Source organism: Pagrus major, chromosome 17 (genome assembly GCF_040436345.1).
Source record: "Pagrus major chromosome 17, Pma_NU_1.0".
NCBI classification, from domain to species: domain Eukaryota; kingdom Metazoa; phylum Chordata; class Actinopteri; order Spariformes; family Sparidae; genus Pagrus; species Pagrus major.
Window position 1 is genome coordinate 11,097,824 of NC_133231.1, and position 17,672 is coordinate 11,115,495.

At 40.3% G+C, this 17,672-nt stretch overlaps 1 protein-coding gene across 4 annotated transcripts in view; it reads right to left on the minus strand.

Moving 5' to 3' along the window:
• Positions 1-17,672, minus strand: part of cobl (cordon-bleu WH2 repeat protein) — a 47,062-nt gene that overhangs the window by 10,596 nt on the left and 18,794 nt on the right. For 3 of the 4 annotated variants that reach the window (XM_073485953.1, XM_073485954.1, XM_073485952.1), the window contains 2 exons: positions 5,559-6,153; positions 2,006-2,164 (listed from right to left, as the gene is read on the minus strand). In XM_073485953.1, coding sequence (XP_073342054.1) covers positions 2,006-2,164; positions 5,559-6,153 — 754 coding nt within the window. The remainder of the gene's footprint in view (positions 1-2,005; positions 2,165-5,558; positions 6,154-17,672) is intronic. The other variant, XM_073485955.1, reaches the window with a different exon arrangement.

A 17,672-nucleotide genomic window follows, 5' to 3' on the forward strand; every position in this document is an offset into this window, starting at 1 on the left:
TACGTGGAGAGGATAAATTGTATTTCACATAAAAACTGGATTACTGTAAATTTCCTATTAATAATAAAGCCAGATCCGCCTTGTGCAATGCTGTAATCAGAGCCAAAAGTTAACCATCATCTCAAATTCTACTTCCCAGAAAAACGATTAGATTCTGTGAAACCACAATAGTTTCATTCATATGGTACAGAACAAGTCATGAGATTAAAACAAGAGCTCAATCTTCTTGTTATAGTCTACCACACATTTTTATGGCATATTTTCACAATAATACAGTGCTCATCATTGTTAGCAGGCTGCGTCTGTGACTCGACTGTGACTTAAAGCCAAGTTTATTGCAGTTTTTCAGCCAAAATTCCCCAAAATATACATTGTTTTTCTCTGGATCCAAACAATTAACCCCTTATCTACATAGGATGTAACAAAAGAAGGGTAATGCTGGATCCCTACCCATTATTTTAAAAACAAGCTTTGAAGCATTCATGCAACAATAAGCTTTCACAGTAATAATAACAAATGTTTTACAACAAATCAATGTGGAGTGCCATTGTCTTTTCTATGTAGACTGTGATGAGCTACCTTTGTCTTTAATATTCATAAGGCACCACTACCTAAAAGCAACATGTCATTGATAGATCACCCTTTCCATAATATTGCCAAAGGCAGCATGCATTCACCTCTCAGATTTCTAAACCAAGCCACAACACCAGGAACAGAGAGAGAAACATACACTGCCCAACTATCGATCTGCAGATATCGCATCACCAAAATATTGGCTGATAGATATCACATGGCCTTGCCTCATAGCCTCCTCCCAGCATGTCACTCATCAATCACACGGTAACTGATACGTCCAGGCTTTAGCTCATCTGTCACTGTATAGTCCTCTGACCACATTCTGTGTGTCCACTTTTAACTCAGCTCTGAGCTCATGCACAATCGATAACAACCAGCAGATCAAGTTGAAATGCAAAACCACCAACAGTATATACATTCATTTGTAAAAAAAGAAAAGAAAAGAAAATCAACAGAGAAAAAACATTGCTTTAAGAGTGAGATTGTAGCGAACAACTTGCTTTCACTTGGAGCATTTTGTATCCTCAACAGAAGCAAAAAATCACAAAGACAAAGGTTGCTGCAAAGTGGCTCCTTTGAGCTTCTGTGACAACAAGTGAAAGCAGCTGATAGAAGTGGGACGAATCAAATTTCGATAGCAATAAGACCATGACAACAAATACAAGAGAAAAACAGAAACAGTATAAAATTTCATAAGAGAATGAGAGCAGGGTGGTGAAGAAGGGCGGAGACGAAGCAAAGGGAACTGAAGAAAACGGATTGTCGGACGAAGGAAGAGTCGAGCCAGACAGAGACTTCAGGAGTGTTTGGAGCGCAGACGTACAGGCCCACAGCAGTACACTACAAAGTAGGGTGCGGGGTGGGGAGTAAAGAAAAGAAAAGATGAGATTTGAGATGGAAAGAGCATAAACAGTGCACTTGGGAGGGATGGCAATTAAAACAGCATCCAGAGAAAAACCTGGATGTAAAGAAAGAACAGTGAAATGCAGAATAATAGTATTTCAGCCATCTAGTCTTCCATTATACATCTAATATAATCCTATGTACTGTATTAATGCAACCAAAAAGGCACTCCAGTTGATTGGTGTTGACCCCAGCCCTGACCTTTTGGACCAACAAGAAATAACATGGCTTACAGGTTGACATTTATAGATATGAAGCACCTTGACCTCACATGGACCCAGTATCACTTAACAACTCAGCTACCCGGGTTGCTGATGGAAAGAGTGAGATGGAAAGCATGTGTGAGGGCAGAGTTCAGTATTCACATGCATCACCAGGATCAGCAGTGAAAGAATAGATGCAAAAATACAAACTCTGATAGGGACAAATGAGATTTGAGTTAGAAAACCAGGAGAGCAGCTTCTAGGAAAGAAAAGAAAAAACCCCAGAGCGAAGGAGATGGATACGCAGTCCATCTGGAACCTACACTGGGGAGCCGCTTCCTCTGCCTCCATGGGACTCTGTGGGGAGTTGCTTTCTGTGGGCTCAATGTGAGGGGAGGATGGGATAGGGGGTAAGACAAGCTCTGGTGGCTCCTGGGCTGGGGAACGACGAGGTTTGGGTGGCGCTGGTCGATCAGCGGTTCCTGCAGGAGAAACAGCATGCAGGCAGGGCAGGCACTGATGGTCATGTTTGTAAAAAGTTTGGGGACGTGAAACAAAAACATCGTACATGCAAACTTTTTAGCAAACTAAAAGTAGCACAGAAACTGTTATGTAATCACCAAGATCTGTGTTTTTTATTTATTCTGGCAACGTCTTCTGTGTTCTTGTGCTAAGTTCTTGGTATTCAAACAGTGGCTTCTTTATCCTTGGATTTTCTGGTTTGAGTTTCTGTGGGCAGAACTCCTTCCTTTGTCTACTACCATGAAGGTTATCACCGTTAAAGTATGGTAAGCTAGTGTTTACAGTACTTTTATTTGTTCAGGTTTTTACCATTGCTCCTGTGGAATTTACTTGAGCATGTATTTAGTGGAGGGTTCAGCCTTAGCAACAAAAGTCTGCAGAGTATCAGCTGAAGTTTCAAGAAAAGAAAAAGTAAATGCTTGAGAATAACAATGTATGTGTGCTAGGAGTGGAACTGTTGTTTTATTTCTTTGCTGTGTACTCTTCCACTGAGGCTTTCAGTATTCAGTGACATCTAGCTTGTAAAAACTTGTTAATGTTATACATTTTTAGGAGTCAGAGTCGTTATGACATTTAGAATGTATTAATTTTAAAATCTGGCAGTTAAGATTGCAGTTTAATCAGCTGTCACTGTTTACCACTTTGAAAATACTGTAGTTATAGTCAAATTAGCTCCAGGTAATGTCAATCAGTGATAGAGAGTACCTTTATGTGATTATTACTTAAAGAGTAAAACTCTGATTTTGCACACCCTCATCCTCATGTTTCATCCCTATTTCATTACAAAAATGAATTTGGTGATGCTAACAGAAGTGTGGACTGACAAATAAGGCAAAGTCAATCTGGATAACACATTGGATTGTTGGGGCAAGAGCACACTTACTGTAAAACAGCACTGTTAAAATATAGCTGCCAACATGGCTTCACAAAACAAGTGATGCATCAGTGTGCTGTGTCTTAGTCAGCAGGTGCTGTCGATGTGTTAACTCTGTTGTCGACATTAGGAAGGAACTGAAACAGTGTGCAGGGCTGGGATGATAAACAACACCATCATAACCTTGACAGCTTTCTGGAGCACACACAGACACACACACACACACACACATTGAAACAGCTGAACTTTTTTTCTTATTCTTAAAACAATTACATTGCAGTTATTTTCTCTTATATTATTGTTGCTGTGTGTTTCTTTGCACTGAAGCCTTAGGCATTCAACTTCAATAAAACTATGATTAATGTGGATGCAGTATCAAAAACAGTAGCTCTGTATCACTTTGTCAATATCAACCAGTGGTAATTGTGTTGACTACATTTAAAGAGGAATCACTGATTTGCATTTTCCTCTGACCTTTTTGCATCAGCGTGATACTAATATTTACACATTCTATGTGCGCCTTTTTAAACAAACTTATTTAAGGTAAATATTGGCATTATGTTTTTCTTCCTGGTTAAAACACAGTATAGACACACTAACACACCCATGCATGCACAAGCATACACACAGAACTTTTAAGCTTTGTAAGTGTTTGAAGAGCCACTAAAAGAGGCAATGGTGTAAAATAAAGATGTTTAAAAAAAACTTTCTATAATAATAACAATATATATAATTCTATATTATAGTGTAACTCACTTTTAGTTTCATGGTTTGTGTTCCTACAGTTTGCACTTTGACATATACATCAATTTTGCTTAAATGAAAGACTAATTCAAACCTAATAAATGTAATGTGTACATTTCTGTCCCTGCCTATACAAGCACGAGGGCACCACCCTATACTGTGCCCGCAGGGTGTAGTTGTCTAGCCCTAACGTGTATACCAGCTATTTATTCACTGCCAAACATGTACTCTCCATGTTTAATAAAGAGCCGTTTTAAGGCTGCACTGGAGAATATCGTGTTTATAGTCTCAGCATGTGAAAAGTTGAAGTTGAGGTTGTGTGTAGGACAAAAAGGACTGTGAGAATGTGGCTTTTGAAATAAAACTCTTTGACTGCACACATTTCAACTCAGTGTATACTTTCTAACACATTGGAAAAGGGAAAGTAGATTGAAAATAGGTAGAAAGTCAAAGCAAAGGAGAGTGTAATGCACTGTCAGCAGTGTCAGAATAGAAAAAGAGAAGCACCAAGGGCTATGAATGTATTAATGATCCTGGTGCTGTCTCTTCCATCCTGTCTAATGCACTAACCTCCTCATACTTCATCCTTTCTCTTGCTTTCATCTGCCTGTCCATCATTCTCCTCTCCTTAAACCCCCCTAGTCCCCTTGTTTCTACCTTGCTGCCCTGTCATCCCCGCTGCCAAAACCTTCCCATGCTCCTTTCTCTGAACTCCACTCTGGTACCCTCACCTTTCTCATCCCTTTTTCTGAGGTCTACGGCTCTCTCATCTCTGCCCCTGTCAGACAAGACAGCCCTCCGCTGCAATCTCACTTTGCTCCGGAGAAAGATCTAGGTTATATAAAGATCAATACGAGGCCAGCTGGAGTTCAAGTAGATCCTGTTTAAATCTATGATGGATCTGTCTGTCTTTGTATCTGCCAGCTTTGAAGGTTTGTGTGAGTGGCTGCATGCATATGAGAGCGAGATAAAGAAGAAAGAAAAAGAGAGAAAGACAGGACGAACGTGAGGGATTGACAAGTGCAAGAGATAGACAAGGACTGTATTGTCTTATGAGTTATGATGAAAACCAGCTCCACTAGTTCCTGTTCCTTCAGCCACACACACACACACACACACACACACACACACACACACTGTCAGGTTATGTGCGTCATTCTCGACAGTTTAAGTTTCAGATGTTGCAGCAGAGTGACAGCTCTGTCCTCCAGGGCAGGCATTCAGTCACTTTCTAACAGGTACAAAACTTTAACATACAGAGAGTGTTTACCATCACTGTCAAGAGTTCAGTGATCAACGTCTCAGTTCATTTTCTTTGATGAAAATAAATGTTTTGTCGACTGTAGTATGAAAAATTGCCAGTTAGTTTAAATCCAAACTAAATTCACAAAGTAACTGATGGAAGTTATTAAAATAAAGAATGACATGTGTTATAATGATACACAAATATAAAACACCTCATTGCCTGTGGTGCTGTTTCTGCTTTGTCATTATTAATATCCTTGACTGTTATTTGGCATTACACCTGTTACTAGCTGCTCTTTGATGTTAGACAATTACTAGAACAAAACAGGTTGTGTCATCACTGCCAAGGAAAGAGTGTGATAATTACAGCATGTTTTCAGTAAGCATGACCTTAGGAGTATTAAAGATACATTTCTAACTTTTTTCTGAACTGGTTGCTGGTTGTTGTTTCTACAATCTGTCAAGCATTGTCTGCTATTAACCATATTTACCCATTGCGCTGTGTCTGTTGTTCTCAACTTCTTCCAGTTTCAGGTTTAGGGCCGACTCAGTCTCAGACCTGGAGCTGCTGGCTGAGGTCGCTTCCTGTTCTAATATGATAGCTGTGCTGCTGGATTCCTCCATCCTGCTGCTGGAGCTTTTCGTATTGGGTTGGACCCGCACGGACCCGCTCGCTGTGCTGCTGGTGAGGCTGCTGCATTGAGAACCGGTCTGGTCTGGGTCAGCGTCTGAGTCGTCAAGGCTGTGGCTGAGTTCAGAGCTGGAGTCCTGGACAGCCAGGCTGTCAGAGGTGCTGCTGCTTGGGGTCGGAGAGCTGGGAGTTGGGGTGGCAGCGCACACAGTTGGAGGTTGTACTTTTAAGGGGGCTGGTTTAACTGTTTGCATTACCACAGTGGCAGCAGAGACGGTGGTTGACTGTGCCACCTTGGTACGGGAGGCTGGGGTAGGTGTTTCATCAGTGTGGCTATCAGAAATGGGGGTGGCAGAGGTTGAAGTGTCGTCAGGGCCTGGAGTGATGGAAGATGAGGTGGGAGGAGGGGCTGGAGCCTTTCTTTTCCTCTGCTGGCTTTCTGAGCCAAGGCCCATCTGATAGAATATAAGGGAGAGGAAAGGAGAGAGACGGTAGACAGTTAATTTATGTGAGCACCTTGTACATTTGTGTGTGTGTGCGTGTGTGTGTGTGTGTTGTGTGAGTGTGTGGTCTAACGATAAATCAGCCTGTCTACCAGGACTGAAGTAGAGTTTACCACTGAGTAATTAAATCAAGAGGAGTTCTGGCAGGCATCCTGAAATCCAACATCCAAGTGCCAACATTCCTTTTAAATTATCATACAACAAGACCTATAACGTCTGGCAGCGATACAGTGTATCTGATGCAGTGGTATTGTGATAGTACTTATTGATAATGCATGTTTATTTAACTTACTTTCTCCTGCTTATTCAAGGGGACATCAACCATGATTCAATGTGTGCTGTCTTGCTAAATTACTCGTAATACTGACTCACTGATCACTTCAGGGGTTGAAGTGACAGCCGTTATTAGCAAAATGATGTAATTTCTTCCGTGTGTGCAAACACAAAACAAAAACATGTCATGTTGTTCCCATTGCACCAGAGCTCTGTCAATTCAGTTCAAACAGAATCATTGGCAAGCTACAACTAAAGTCACTTAGGCAAGAAGTCATTTATGGGGAAAAAGTCAAATGATATCAAGTGACATTTGGCTCAGTAGGAACAAGTGCTTCAATCTGTCAATGGATGTTTCATAACATTAATCCTGTTTTATGTCTTGCATAATGACTGTGATGGAAAAAGAAACAATAAATTCAGACTGGCTGGAGCTGGTTTTAGAAAAAAGCTTACAGAAGAGGAAAACAGAAGAGGAAAGAGAGAGAAATAAAAAAAAGGGGAGATGACAAACTAAGTGGGAAATTCTCAGTTTTCTTCCACAGGGAGATGAGACCATTCACACCCTCCTGTGCAAGCTGATCTCACTCTCTGTGAAGTCAGATTTCTTAGAATCAATTTAAAAGTGCTATGGGCAGGTTTCAACAGTGTGGATGTCCTGATTTCTAAAAAAATCCCAATTACTACTGCTGCTGCGTTCAACTTTTCTTCACTTTGAAACTCAACAGAGAACATGCCCGGAGCTGCATGTTGCGTTGCATCATGCAGCAGGACAAGAGAGGGAGAGAGAGATCAGGCCACCTTGCCTTTCTGCATGCAAACTGAGTTCACACATGTAAACTCAATGAACCCACTACATGCATAGCATGCTATAGAAATCCAAATGCCCCCCCAACTGGTTGTCTTTCTCTTCCTTGGTCTCCCGCTTCTCCTCCTCTCTGGCATTCATACATACATGAATACAGACATACCAGTGGATGTGGGCCAAAGTTGAAGCTGAAATGGATGACTGACTTGCCTATGAAGATAGATGTGTGTGAGTGCGCATGCATGTGTGCGAGTATGTTTATGCTTGTGTTCCCTGCAGAGTGAAACATAAGACTGCAGCCAAGCCCTGCTATGAGAGGAGGAGAGCTGTGGCCGCAACACACACATGCACACAACACATGTTTTTTGTGTGACTGTATGGGTGCATGCACTCTCTCACATATGCACATGAGAAGGAGCAGCATATCTCATATCTCAGGCTAAGCTGGGGTGTATGGATTAGCGGGTTGCTGAGGGTTGCAGGGTTAAGTGTGTGCTGCTCTCATGGGCTTATTGGCGCCACGACTGGGAACGCAGCATGTACTTAAGATTGTTAGAGACTGAAGCCAAAACTCAAAACTCTGTATTATACCACATTCAAGGTCACACTATACATTAAGTTAAGCTGACTATGTACTATGATTATGTATACACTGTGTTTATGTGTGATGTTTACTGATCTTATTTGCAGCTTCTTTCTCAAACCTATGTAACACAAAGGAGAAAACCTGTATATCATCAGGAAAGTTGTTTTTTTGCCATGTTTGAGAAAAGAACACCCATTCTTTCAACAGCTATGCATGTATTGCTGCAAGCTAAAGGCAGGATCTGGCCACTTCTGCTCATGTCTTAAGTCAACCTTGTGTCATGACATCACAAGTCAAGTCACAACAAGACAATGGACAGCCAAAGTATCAAGTGGATTCTCAAGTCCTGTCGCTGTAAGTACAGTCAAGTCATATTGCGTTGAATCACAAGCAGAAACAATGTCAAATGAAATCAATACAAAGTTAAGTGAACAGTTCTTTCACTTTAGACAGTGAAAGATACTGATAAAATCCATATATGTCAACACTGAGATGCTAAACTCTTTCTATTCCCATTGACTGGTTTTGACATTGATTAATCACACAGTAGAGACAAGACAGACATTCAGAAGTTTTTCATTCTCACAAGGAGCCAGATTCATGGATCGCATTGTGTTGTATTAAATATCTACAGGGCTCAAATAAACAAAGGCCTTCCCCACTGTTTGTCTTACTTTAGAAAAACACAATCAACAAGTCACCAGAAGTCCATTTATTTCTGACGATAAAGAAAGGATGTAGGGACATCATCAGCAACCATCTAATTATCTGGTTTCCTTGTTTCCATACCAATCGGACTTTGTTTGTTCTGCTGTAGCTCCAAAAACAAGAGCAAAATAAAGAACTTGATTACAGCTATTCAATTTTTTGCCTCATGCTCGAACTGACAACTGCTCTAATCTATAGATAAGAACTACTGTAAAAATGCTGTTTTGTTTATTATGTCTTCATACTGACACTTAAGTGAGTTAGCATACGTAAACTAAATGTAGTGGAAAAATTGAAACAAATACGTTGCTTACATGTTTTTTGGTAAATTTGCCAATGATCACAAATGATCAATTACGATATGCATATCATGAAGCTGTTACTGTCTGCCAACATGCGTCTTTGCTTTGACATATTTTGATTGTTCTCTTCAGGTTCGGTTTTGTTTGGCCTTTGATTAAAGAGAAACAACACGGCATATGTGGACATGTACACAAAAGCTCACAGAGGACCATGCAAGGACAGTCTGGTGTGTCCATTAAATTTTCCACCCCGTGGTTTGAGAGGCGAAGGGCCCAATGTTCGAGCATGTTGATCAGATAGGGCCACCCATGGAGGCTTCAACCTGTTGCGTGACCATTCATCAGTTGTTTTGAAGGACTCTTGATGGGTGTGGGGCTTTGTGACAGAGCAACATTACAGCGCTAATGTGAAATGTGAAATGGAGTATGTGTGTTTACGAGAGGGGGTTACACTGTATGTGTGTGTGCTTGTGCATGCCAGCATGAATGATTACATTCATACATGCATACATATGTGTGCGCACATGTATGTGTATGTATGTGCGTGTCAGCGATAATAATAGCAGATGAACTGTCTCAACACTGAGGGCACTGAGGTCAAAAATATCCTAACAGTAGGCTGGGGGACAGTTAGTGTATGTCGGGTTACTGTGTGTTTGTGTGTTTGTGTGTGTGTGTGTGTGTGTGTGTGTTATAATGAACATGTGTGGGTGTGGGATGTAAGTAAAATAGTTTTATATTAAAAGTCTTAGTCTTAACAATGTGTGTGTGAAAAAGGGGGCCTTGAAGAGGCTAGCTAAGGATAAGGAGACACATGGCTGACCCAGATCCTTTGTTCTCTACTTTGTCCTACTAACCTACTGAAATCTAGGTTTTCTTCACCTCTTACCTACATATACAGATATATTTAAATACAAATAGAGTTATTTATTAGGGCTGTGACTACCATTATTTTCATTGTCGATTAATCTGTCGATTATTTTCTTGATTAACTGATTACTTGTTTGGTCTATAAAATGTCAGAAAATGGTTAGAAAATGTCGATCACTGTTTCCCAAAGCCGACGATGACGTCCTCAAACGTCTTCTTTTGTCCACAACACAAAGATATTTAGTTTATTGTCACATTTAGGAAGCTGGAATCAGAGAATTTTGACTTTTTTTTTTAATTAATCAAACTGAATAATTGTTTATCGAAATAGTCTGTGATTAATTTAATTATTGACGACTAATTGTTTGATCCACTAATTCTTGCAGCTTTACTTTTTACCTCTGCCAATCAAATACAATCTGTCAATTATTCAAATTAGCATTAAAGGTGCAAAATGTTAGAATTGGCCACTTGTTGAATTCATGCTCAACAAATATGGGGTAGCACATCACCAGAGTTACTCCTAACTACTGCCAACTTTAGCTGCCGATAGCTAGTTAGCTCGGGTTGGGAGCTCAGTGCACAGGGGAAACTGTTGGTGTTACATCGCTAGCACAACACGGCTTTGACCCAGATGGGCCGGGGTTAGCTATTTAGCACGCTAAACATTGCAACACAATACATAGATGTCATAACGTCAAAAATGTTATTCCTCCACATTCTGTTCATAATCTTAGTGAAGTCTTGAATGTTTTCAACCACAAATCTTACATATTGTATCTTTAAGTTGTCACATTATAAGTAGCACAAAACAACTAATATTGTTAGTTATTATAATTTTTACTTTACAAATGACTGAAATGGTTGATCAATCATCAATTCTTTAAGCAATTATTTAACCACTAATATGTAAAATATAAATAAATAGTTATTTGAATACATATATACAGTCTATTTGCAAATAATAATCTCAATACTTGTTTAATTATTTAAATATAACCGGAACTAGAAGGGGTTTTGAAGCTTCTACTGATACATCAGAGGCGCCATTGTTAGTGTTACTGAGCATTCTCTTTACTTTGGAGGTTATAAAAGGTAATCAAATTACATTTATATGCTATGTGTATAATAAGAGGTATTCACTGATTGCTTTCAAATTGTAATCACCAACACATCAGTGAGTACCTCTCTAAAATTTCAATTGACTGGTTATTTGTTTGCTACAATTCCATACGCTTCCATACGAGGAATCCTAACACACAGACACCACCCCCAACCTCACACACACACACACACACACACACACACACACACACACACACACACACACACACACACACACACACACACACACACACACGCACAGATACAGCCACAAACAGTTTGAGACTGACACAAACATACACTCGCTTCATTTGTTTGTCCCATCTGTCCTGGCTGTCCTCATACACAAGATGTTTTGACAGCTTCAAGTGCAAACAGATCCTGTCCTACATAGGCCGCATGGCAGGTTCACGTGTTCCCCTATTCCAGGCCCCTAACTCACACTTTCAGCATCTTCAAGGTCAGTGCGTAAGAATAGAAAGCTTACAGTGTCAACGCAAATACATTTCAGTCAGCATAACCACAAGACTAAGCATACATACAGGCGTACATGTTGTATTTAGGGTTAGGGTTAAAAAAATTGTATTTGTGTTGTGAGTAGGCATGTGCATTAAATCACTTGAGTAAACAATTTAAAAAAACAAAAAATATATATTATTTAGATTTACCTAACTACTAAAAGCTAAGTTTTCCATCGCATCACAGAATTCAAGTTTATACTCTATACAGTATACAGGGAGACAACCGGTAAAAATCTTCTATTCACATGTTATAATGTGAAAGCACTGCTAATGATCAATTCTGATGTATCCAAAACTACTGTAGTTAGATTTTGTTTCACATAAATGGTATTTCTTTTAACACTGATGTAAATCACTCAAATATGCATGTGCAATTGATAAATATTGTTTTCCATGCAAATCTTGTGTATATTCAGACAATTAATATGGGTTATATTACAACTTTTTGGCAATTACATCAAGGCCCTTTTGAATATGTATGTAAAACATACATTTCCCTGCTGTAGCCAGCGCACCTGCTGTTTTCAGCTGCGGCAGAAATTAAGAATAACAGCGAAGGATTAGAGATGAAGAAGGAAGGTCTGCCTGTTTGCTTTGGCAGCAGTAGCCTCCTTTTTCTCTGCTTCCAACTGGTTAAAAAGAAGTTTTGTTCCTTCAGAATACAGATACAGTGAAGCCATGTGGCAAATGGGTAAACATCCATCTCTACATCCTTCCAAACCTTTATTGACATTTTGCCTCTGGAAAATCCCGGTTACATTCCCTCTTTCTGTCTTTGCTTTACTTTTCAAATTTTACACTCCCTTGTCCCTCCTCATGTTTTCTCACAGATGCAAAGCCTATTTAATCATGAATATAACAGGGAATAATAGCAATGAAACCAGCAGAGGTATGGCTGACCTCCTTTGTTTATGTGGTTAAGTGGGGGTTGTATTCATTAGATGAAGCTGTGACCAGTCCAGTATTGTAAAAGAAACAAAACAGAGGGTGTGTAGGAAAAGGAAAAGCTGATATCACAGGGGAACAGAAAATAGAAAGAAAAAAAGACAGAAGAAGAACAGAAGCGAAGAAAGGGAAACACTTAGAGGAACACTCATTACTGAACACAGATCCAGTAGCAACTTGTGTTTTGTCTGGCTGATTGAACCAGAGCTGTGCATTAGAGCAGATTAAAGTTAGCTTCCATCGGAGACAACTACGGGACTGATGGGTGGCTGTGAAAAACAAGCCTCCCTTTGCTGCCAACTCTCTATTTTCGCACAGTGACAGATCATCAGGAAGAAAAACGTAGACAGCTCGATCAATCAAGAAGCCGCACAGACACGGGCAGGAATGCAGCGTGCACAAAAAGTAATTCTTGCACCGATGAGTGGACATGTGAGGAAAGTTTGGCCAATCAGCTTTAACTGCCATTTTGTTGGACACACTGATAACATAAAAACGCATACTAGGGACAGATATCTAGATTTCTTTTAAGCCAATACAGATAACCGATATTTACCTGCGTCTCAGGGCTTATTCCAATAAGACAACCAATAATTCCACATTTTCATATTTAAATAAACAAATATATTGTAGTTTATTGTAGTGTATTACATATTTATTGGCTTATAGCCAATAATGAGTCGATAATATAAGTTTCCCATTATCGGCATATATACATATATATATGTATATATATATATATACACACATACACATATATACATATATACTGTGCATGCCAACATGCGTATACAAAAGCAGATTGAGGAAAATACTAAAACTGCCATAATCAAGATCTGATCAAAAAAATCACATAACTGTCTGGATCATCTTGAAGAAGTCTTTGTCTGGTCTGACAACTGGATTTCTCTTGAGAAATTTAATCTAATACAGTTGCAACAATGTCTCTGCTGCCATGGTTCATTTGTGTTCTTTGAACCAAGAGACAGTCATCAAATTTTAATTCCCACATAAGGGTTCACTTGCCACAGCAAATAGATGTGATGTGAATTACGACTTTCTCCAAATGTCTTTCCTCTCCCCTCTGGCTTGTATCAACCTTCCCTGGCTTCAGGTTTCAAACTCAGCTTTGTAGAACAAAAAAATGTTTTGTGTCTGATTGGCTACGTTATAGATCATAAAAAAAAAACAGGTCTACATACGTGTAATGCTGCCAATCATTGCCTGGGCAGTCCAGGGAGATTGGTTAGTTTTTGGTGACAGGAGCTCAAATATGTCCGTTGAAATTAAATATGGGGGCAGTGAAAGTGCAATAAAAATGGAAAGTGTATGTTTAGCTGCAGGTAATCTATTTAAAAACATCTGTAACATGTTCCTTCCTATCTTACTTCCAGCCTGCTTACTGCCACTGATCTTATTCTTTAATGCTGCCTGTCCTCTGTTGAACCTTTCGCTCGTGGCGTCCTCCTTCTGCAAGGTGAGGGTGGTGCTCAGGGCCAACCAGATTTCATGCTGTTCTGCATTTTTGAAACATGATCCCAAAGCTCATGCATTGTTAATGTTGCACAACCCATTTACACACATGTAAAACCTTTATAAGACCTGATGTTACTTTACTCTGACTCTCTGTCTCTCTCCGTGACCCTCTAAGTCACTTAGTTTTCTCTTTTGCTCTTTATGCTCTCTCTCACTCTCTGCTTCAGTTGTTCTGTCTTTATCTTTCAGTGTTCCTGCACTCACAACACACGAGCACAAACATACTTACTCAAGAAGCACCTTCTGTTACTGAGCAGTGAAGCAGAAAGCTCTGAATTTCCTCTCCTTTATCACAACAGCCAATGTAGACATGGCTTCCTTTCCAAACCACAATAGCAGATTGCCTATCGCTGGTGGAAAAAAAAACAAAAAAAAACAAGTTTGTGTTTCTGTGAACTCAATGTTCCAAAACATAATTTAATTCGGTGCTGCTTTCATAAAGACAGACACAGATTGTTGATTGTTAAGCTGCAGAAACAAAACTGTAAACTTGACTCCCTGACGACAGCGGTGAAATGTGAAAACAACTGATTCTCCTACAGTCGAAGATGACTTTACACTCTCCCTGGAATACTGTGTCATCTGTTTTTAGTGCCACTGCTATTCCTATTCTGACTACTGTATATAGCAACCTACCCCTTAGACATCAAAAAGGTCAAACATCTACTTTCATAACTGCAAATGAAACAAGATCTTAAATGAGGGTGTTCAAGTTCTTGTTATAACACCCTGACATCAATCCATATTGTGTAGAAGTTGCATAACTACCATGTGTGAATGATGGCATACAATGTTAATGGTCACTCATTCTGGTTAGTAAAAAGAAACAAAGGGCTATTGACCATCTGCACTCAGTTTTTACAAAACTTAAACTACAAGGAGCCTTTCTCTTAAAACTTTCAAAGAGCCAATTCAATACAGTTATTCCAGTTGCTCCACGGTAACCTGGGGATAGTGACCAGGGAAACCAATGCCTCTTCCATGTTTTGGTTGCGCATTGGTAGGCGTGTTACATTTGTGCCGTAATTCAACGTTAATTTTTCCGGGGAACAATCCAGCCTGGTCGCAGACCAAATAGCATAGTGAAAGCGAGGTTTATAGGGAACAAATCTGTACGCGGAGGGTGTCATTTTTCTACATTCTTCAAACAGCCATTACGCTGTGCAATCAGTATTTATTTCAAGATGATAAGTTTAAGCAAAAAAGTTGTCTACGGTCAGCTGAGGCAGCAGTCAATTCAGAATTTATCTTCGGCAAAAAAAAAATTGTCCTATTGTCTCTGAGACATTGAGGCACTCAGAGAATTAAATTGATATAAAATAAATTCAATAAAAAATGAACAAATCATCTGGAATTATTGAAAACATAGCAAAACACCAATATTAAAGTCACAATCCTCCATAATATCACTGCATAGGCCAAGTGTTGTGGCTCAGGTATGAAGCCCATCAAGACTACTTTTAAAAAGTACATTAAACATAAAGTTTGCTTCACTTCTGAGAAAATGAAAGGGGAAGGGACAGAGCTACAGTGAAATCTTATATGCAGTAAAAATTCCACGTATCATAAATTGATCATTTGTGACAGACAGAGAGGTCGCCCTAAAATGTGGCCTGACTGTGACCAACATTTCCACAGTTGATTATAAAGAGATTCTGACCCTCCTAATTTTGTCAGTGATGGTAATCTAACCATGGTCCTCCCATGATTTAAATGACCGCCCGTGGTGAACTCTGCCCTTCCAAAGGCTGTTTGAAGTATTTAGCTTCGTTATAACAATCTCATCATCCTTATAGCTTATATTATGATGTCAATGTCCATTACTGGGTCTTGTAAGTCACAATTAGTTGACCACCTAAGCTTGTTCGGCACAGAGGGAAGTCTATAATGAGGACTGTCATTGTAGAGAGCTGTCCTCAGATAACCTGCTATCATGTGCCTAATCATCCTCTACTGTATCTCAAATACACACATATATCTACACATAATAATACTGTATATAGTATCTAACATAAAGTGTGCTAGGCTGTAACACAAGGCAACATGCAGCAGAAATGAGAAAGTGTGTTAGTGCACACCAAGTCTGACTCAGCACTGTCCAAAAAAAAAAAAAAAAATGAACAAAAACAAAGTGTACATTTGGTGATAAATTGTGTGAGTTCTACCAGGCAAGCTGGCCCTCTTCCAGCCCATCCCTTGTGGCCAAACCTGTATCTGAGCTATTATCTTTCAAAAGTATAGCGTGACAGCTGTTTCACTGGAGCTTAAAACTTTTTTGAAGACGATGTGCTCCTCTAAAGACGAGCAAAACTTAGCCCATGAGTGTAGCTTAATACCGCCTCGGGCAAGCATGCTGAACTTCATGTAAATGTGAAAGTACAACTTGGATTCTGACTTTGACGTGACTTGATTTGACATGTTCTTTTTTGTTCCACAGATTCAAGTCATGCAGAGCTCTTTAATGCCAATGCCCCTGAGAAATTATCCTGATAATAATAATAATAATAATAATAATAATACATTTTATTTGTACAGCGCTTTTAAAAACTCTCAAAGACACTTTACAAGAATAGAATACATACAAGAATACATAAAATCAAGTGCATGGTGCATAAAATCAAGTGCATGGTGCGATAAAGGAGAAATATGTAGAAAAAGAACAATGTATGAAGGATATGGATCTGTGTAGGTTTTTAGGGAGATCAGGTTGAGGACAACAGACAGCTACGGGTGCAAATGAAAAGCGGATTTGAAGAGGTGGGTTTTGAGTAATGACTTGAAGGTGGATGAGTCTGAGCAGTCGCGGATGTGTTTGGGGAGGGAATTCCAGAGGGAGGGGGCAGCAATGGAGAAGGCTCTGTCCCCCCAGGTACGGTGCTTGGTCCTGAGGGGGGGTGAGAGAAGGTTAGCGTCTGAGGATCTGAGGTTTCGAGAAGGAGTGTGGTGGTGGAGCATGTCCGTGAGGTAGGGAGGGGCCTGGTTGTGGAGGGCTTTATGGGTGAGTAGGAGGAGCTTGAAGTTGATTCGGTGTGGGACAGGGAGCCAGTGAAGGTTTTGGAGTACGGGGGTGATATGTTCACGGGAGCGGGTGTGGGTGAGGAGGCGGGCAGCAGAGTTTTGGATGTATTGAAGTTTATTGAGGACTTTGGAAGATGAACCATAGAGGATGCTGTTGCAGTAGTCCAGTCTTGAAGTGATAAATGCGTGGATGAGAGTCTCAGCTGCAGAGAAGGAGAGTAGTGGGCGGAGGCGGCAATGTTTTTTAGATGGAAGAAGGCAGTTTGGGTGAGGCGGCTGATGTGCTGTTCGAATGAAAGAGTACTGTCCAGGATAATGCCAAGGTTACGGATGGAGGGAGAGGGAGACAGGGTGATGTTGTCAAAGCTGAGGGAGAAGTTCTGGGTCGATGTGGTGAGATGTTTTGGGCCGATGAGTATGATCTCAGATTTGTCAAAGTTCAGTTTGAGAAAGTTTTTTTGCAGCCATGATTGTAGTTCTGACAGGCAGTTTGTGAGGGTAGAGTGGGTGGCAGGGGTGATGGATTTTGTGGAGATGTAGAGTTGGATGTCGTCGGCATAGCAGTGAAAACGGAGACCATGACGACGGATGATGGAGCCAAGGGGGAGTAGATAGACGATGAAGAGGAGAGGACCAAGCACTGAGCCCTGGGGGACGCCTTGAAGCAGGGGGGCAGTGGAGGAGGAGCAGTTGTTGACATGGATGAACTGTTGTCTGTCTGAGAGGTAGGATTTGAGCCAGGAAAGAGCGGAGCCGGTGATGTTGAGAAATGTTTGTAGGCGGGACAGGAGGATGGAGTG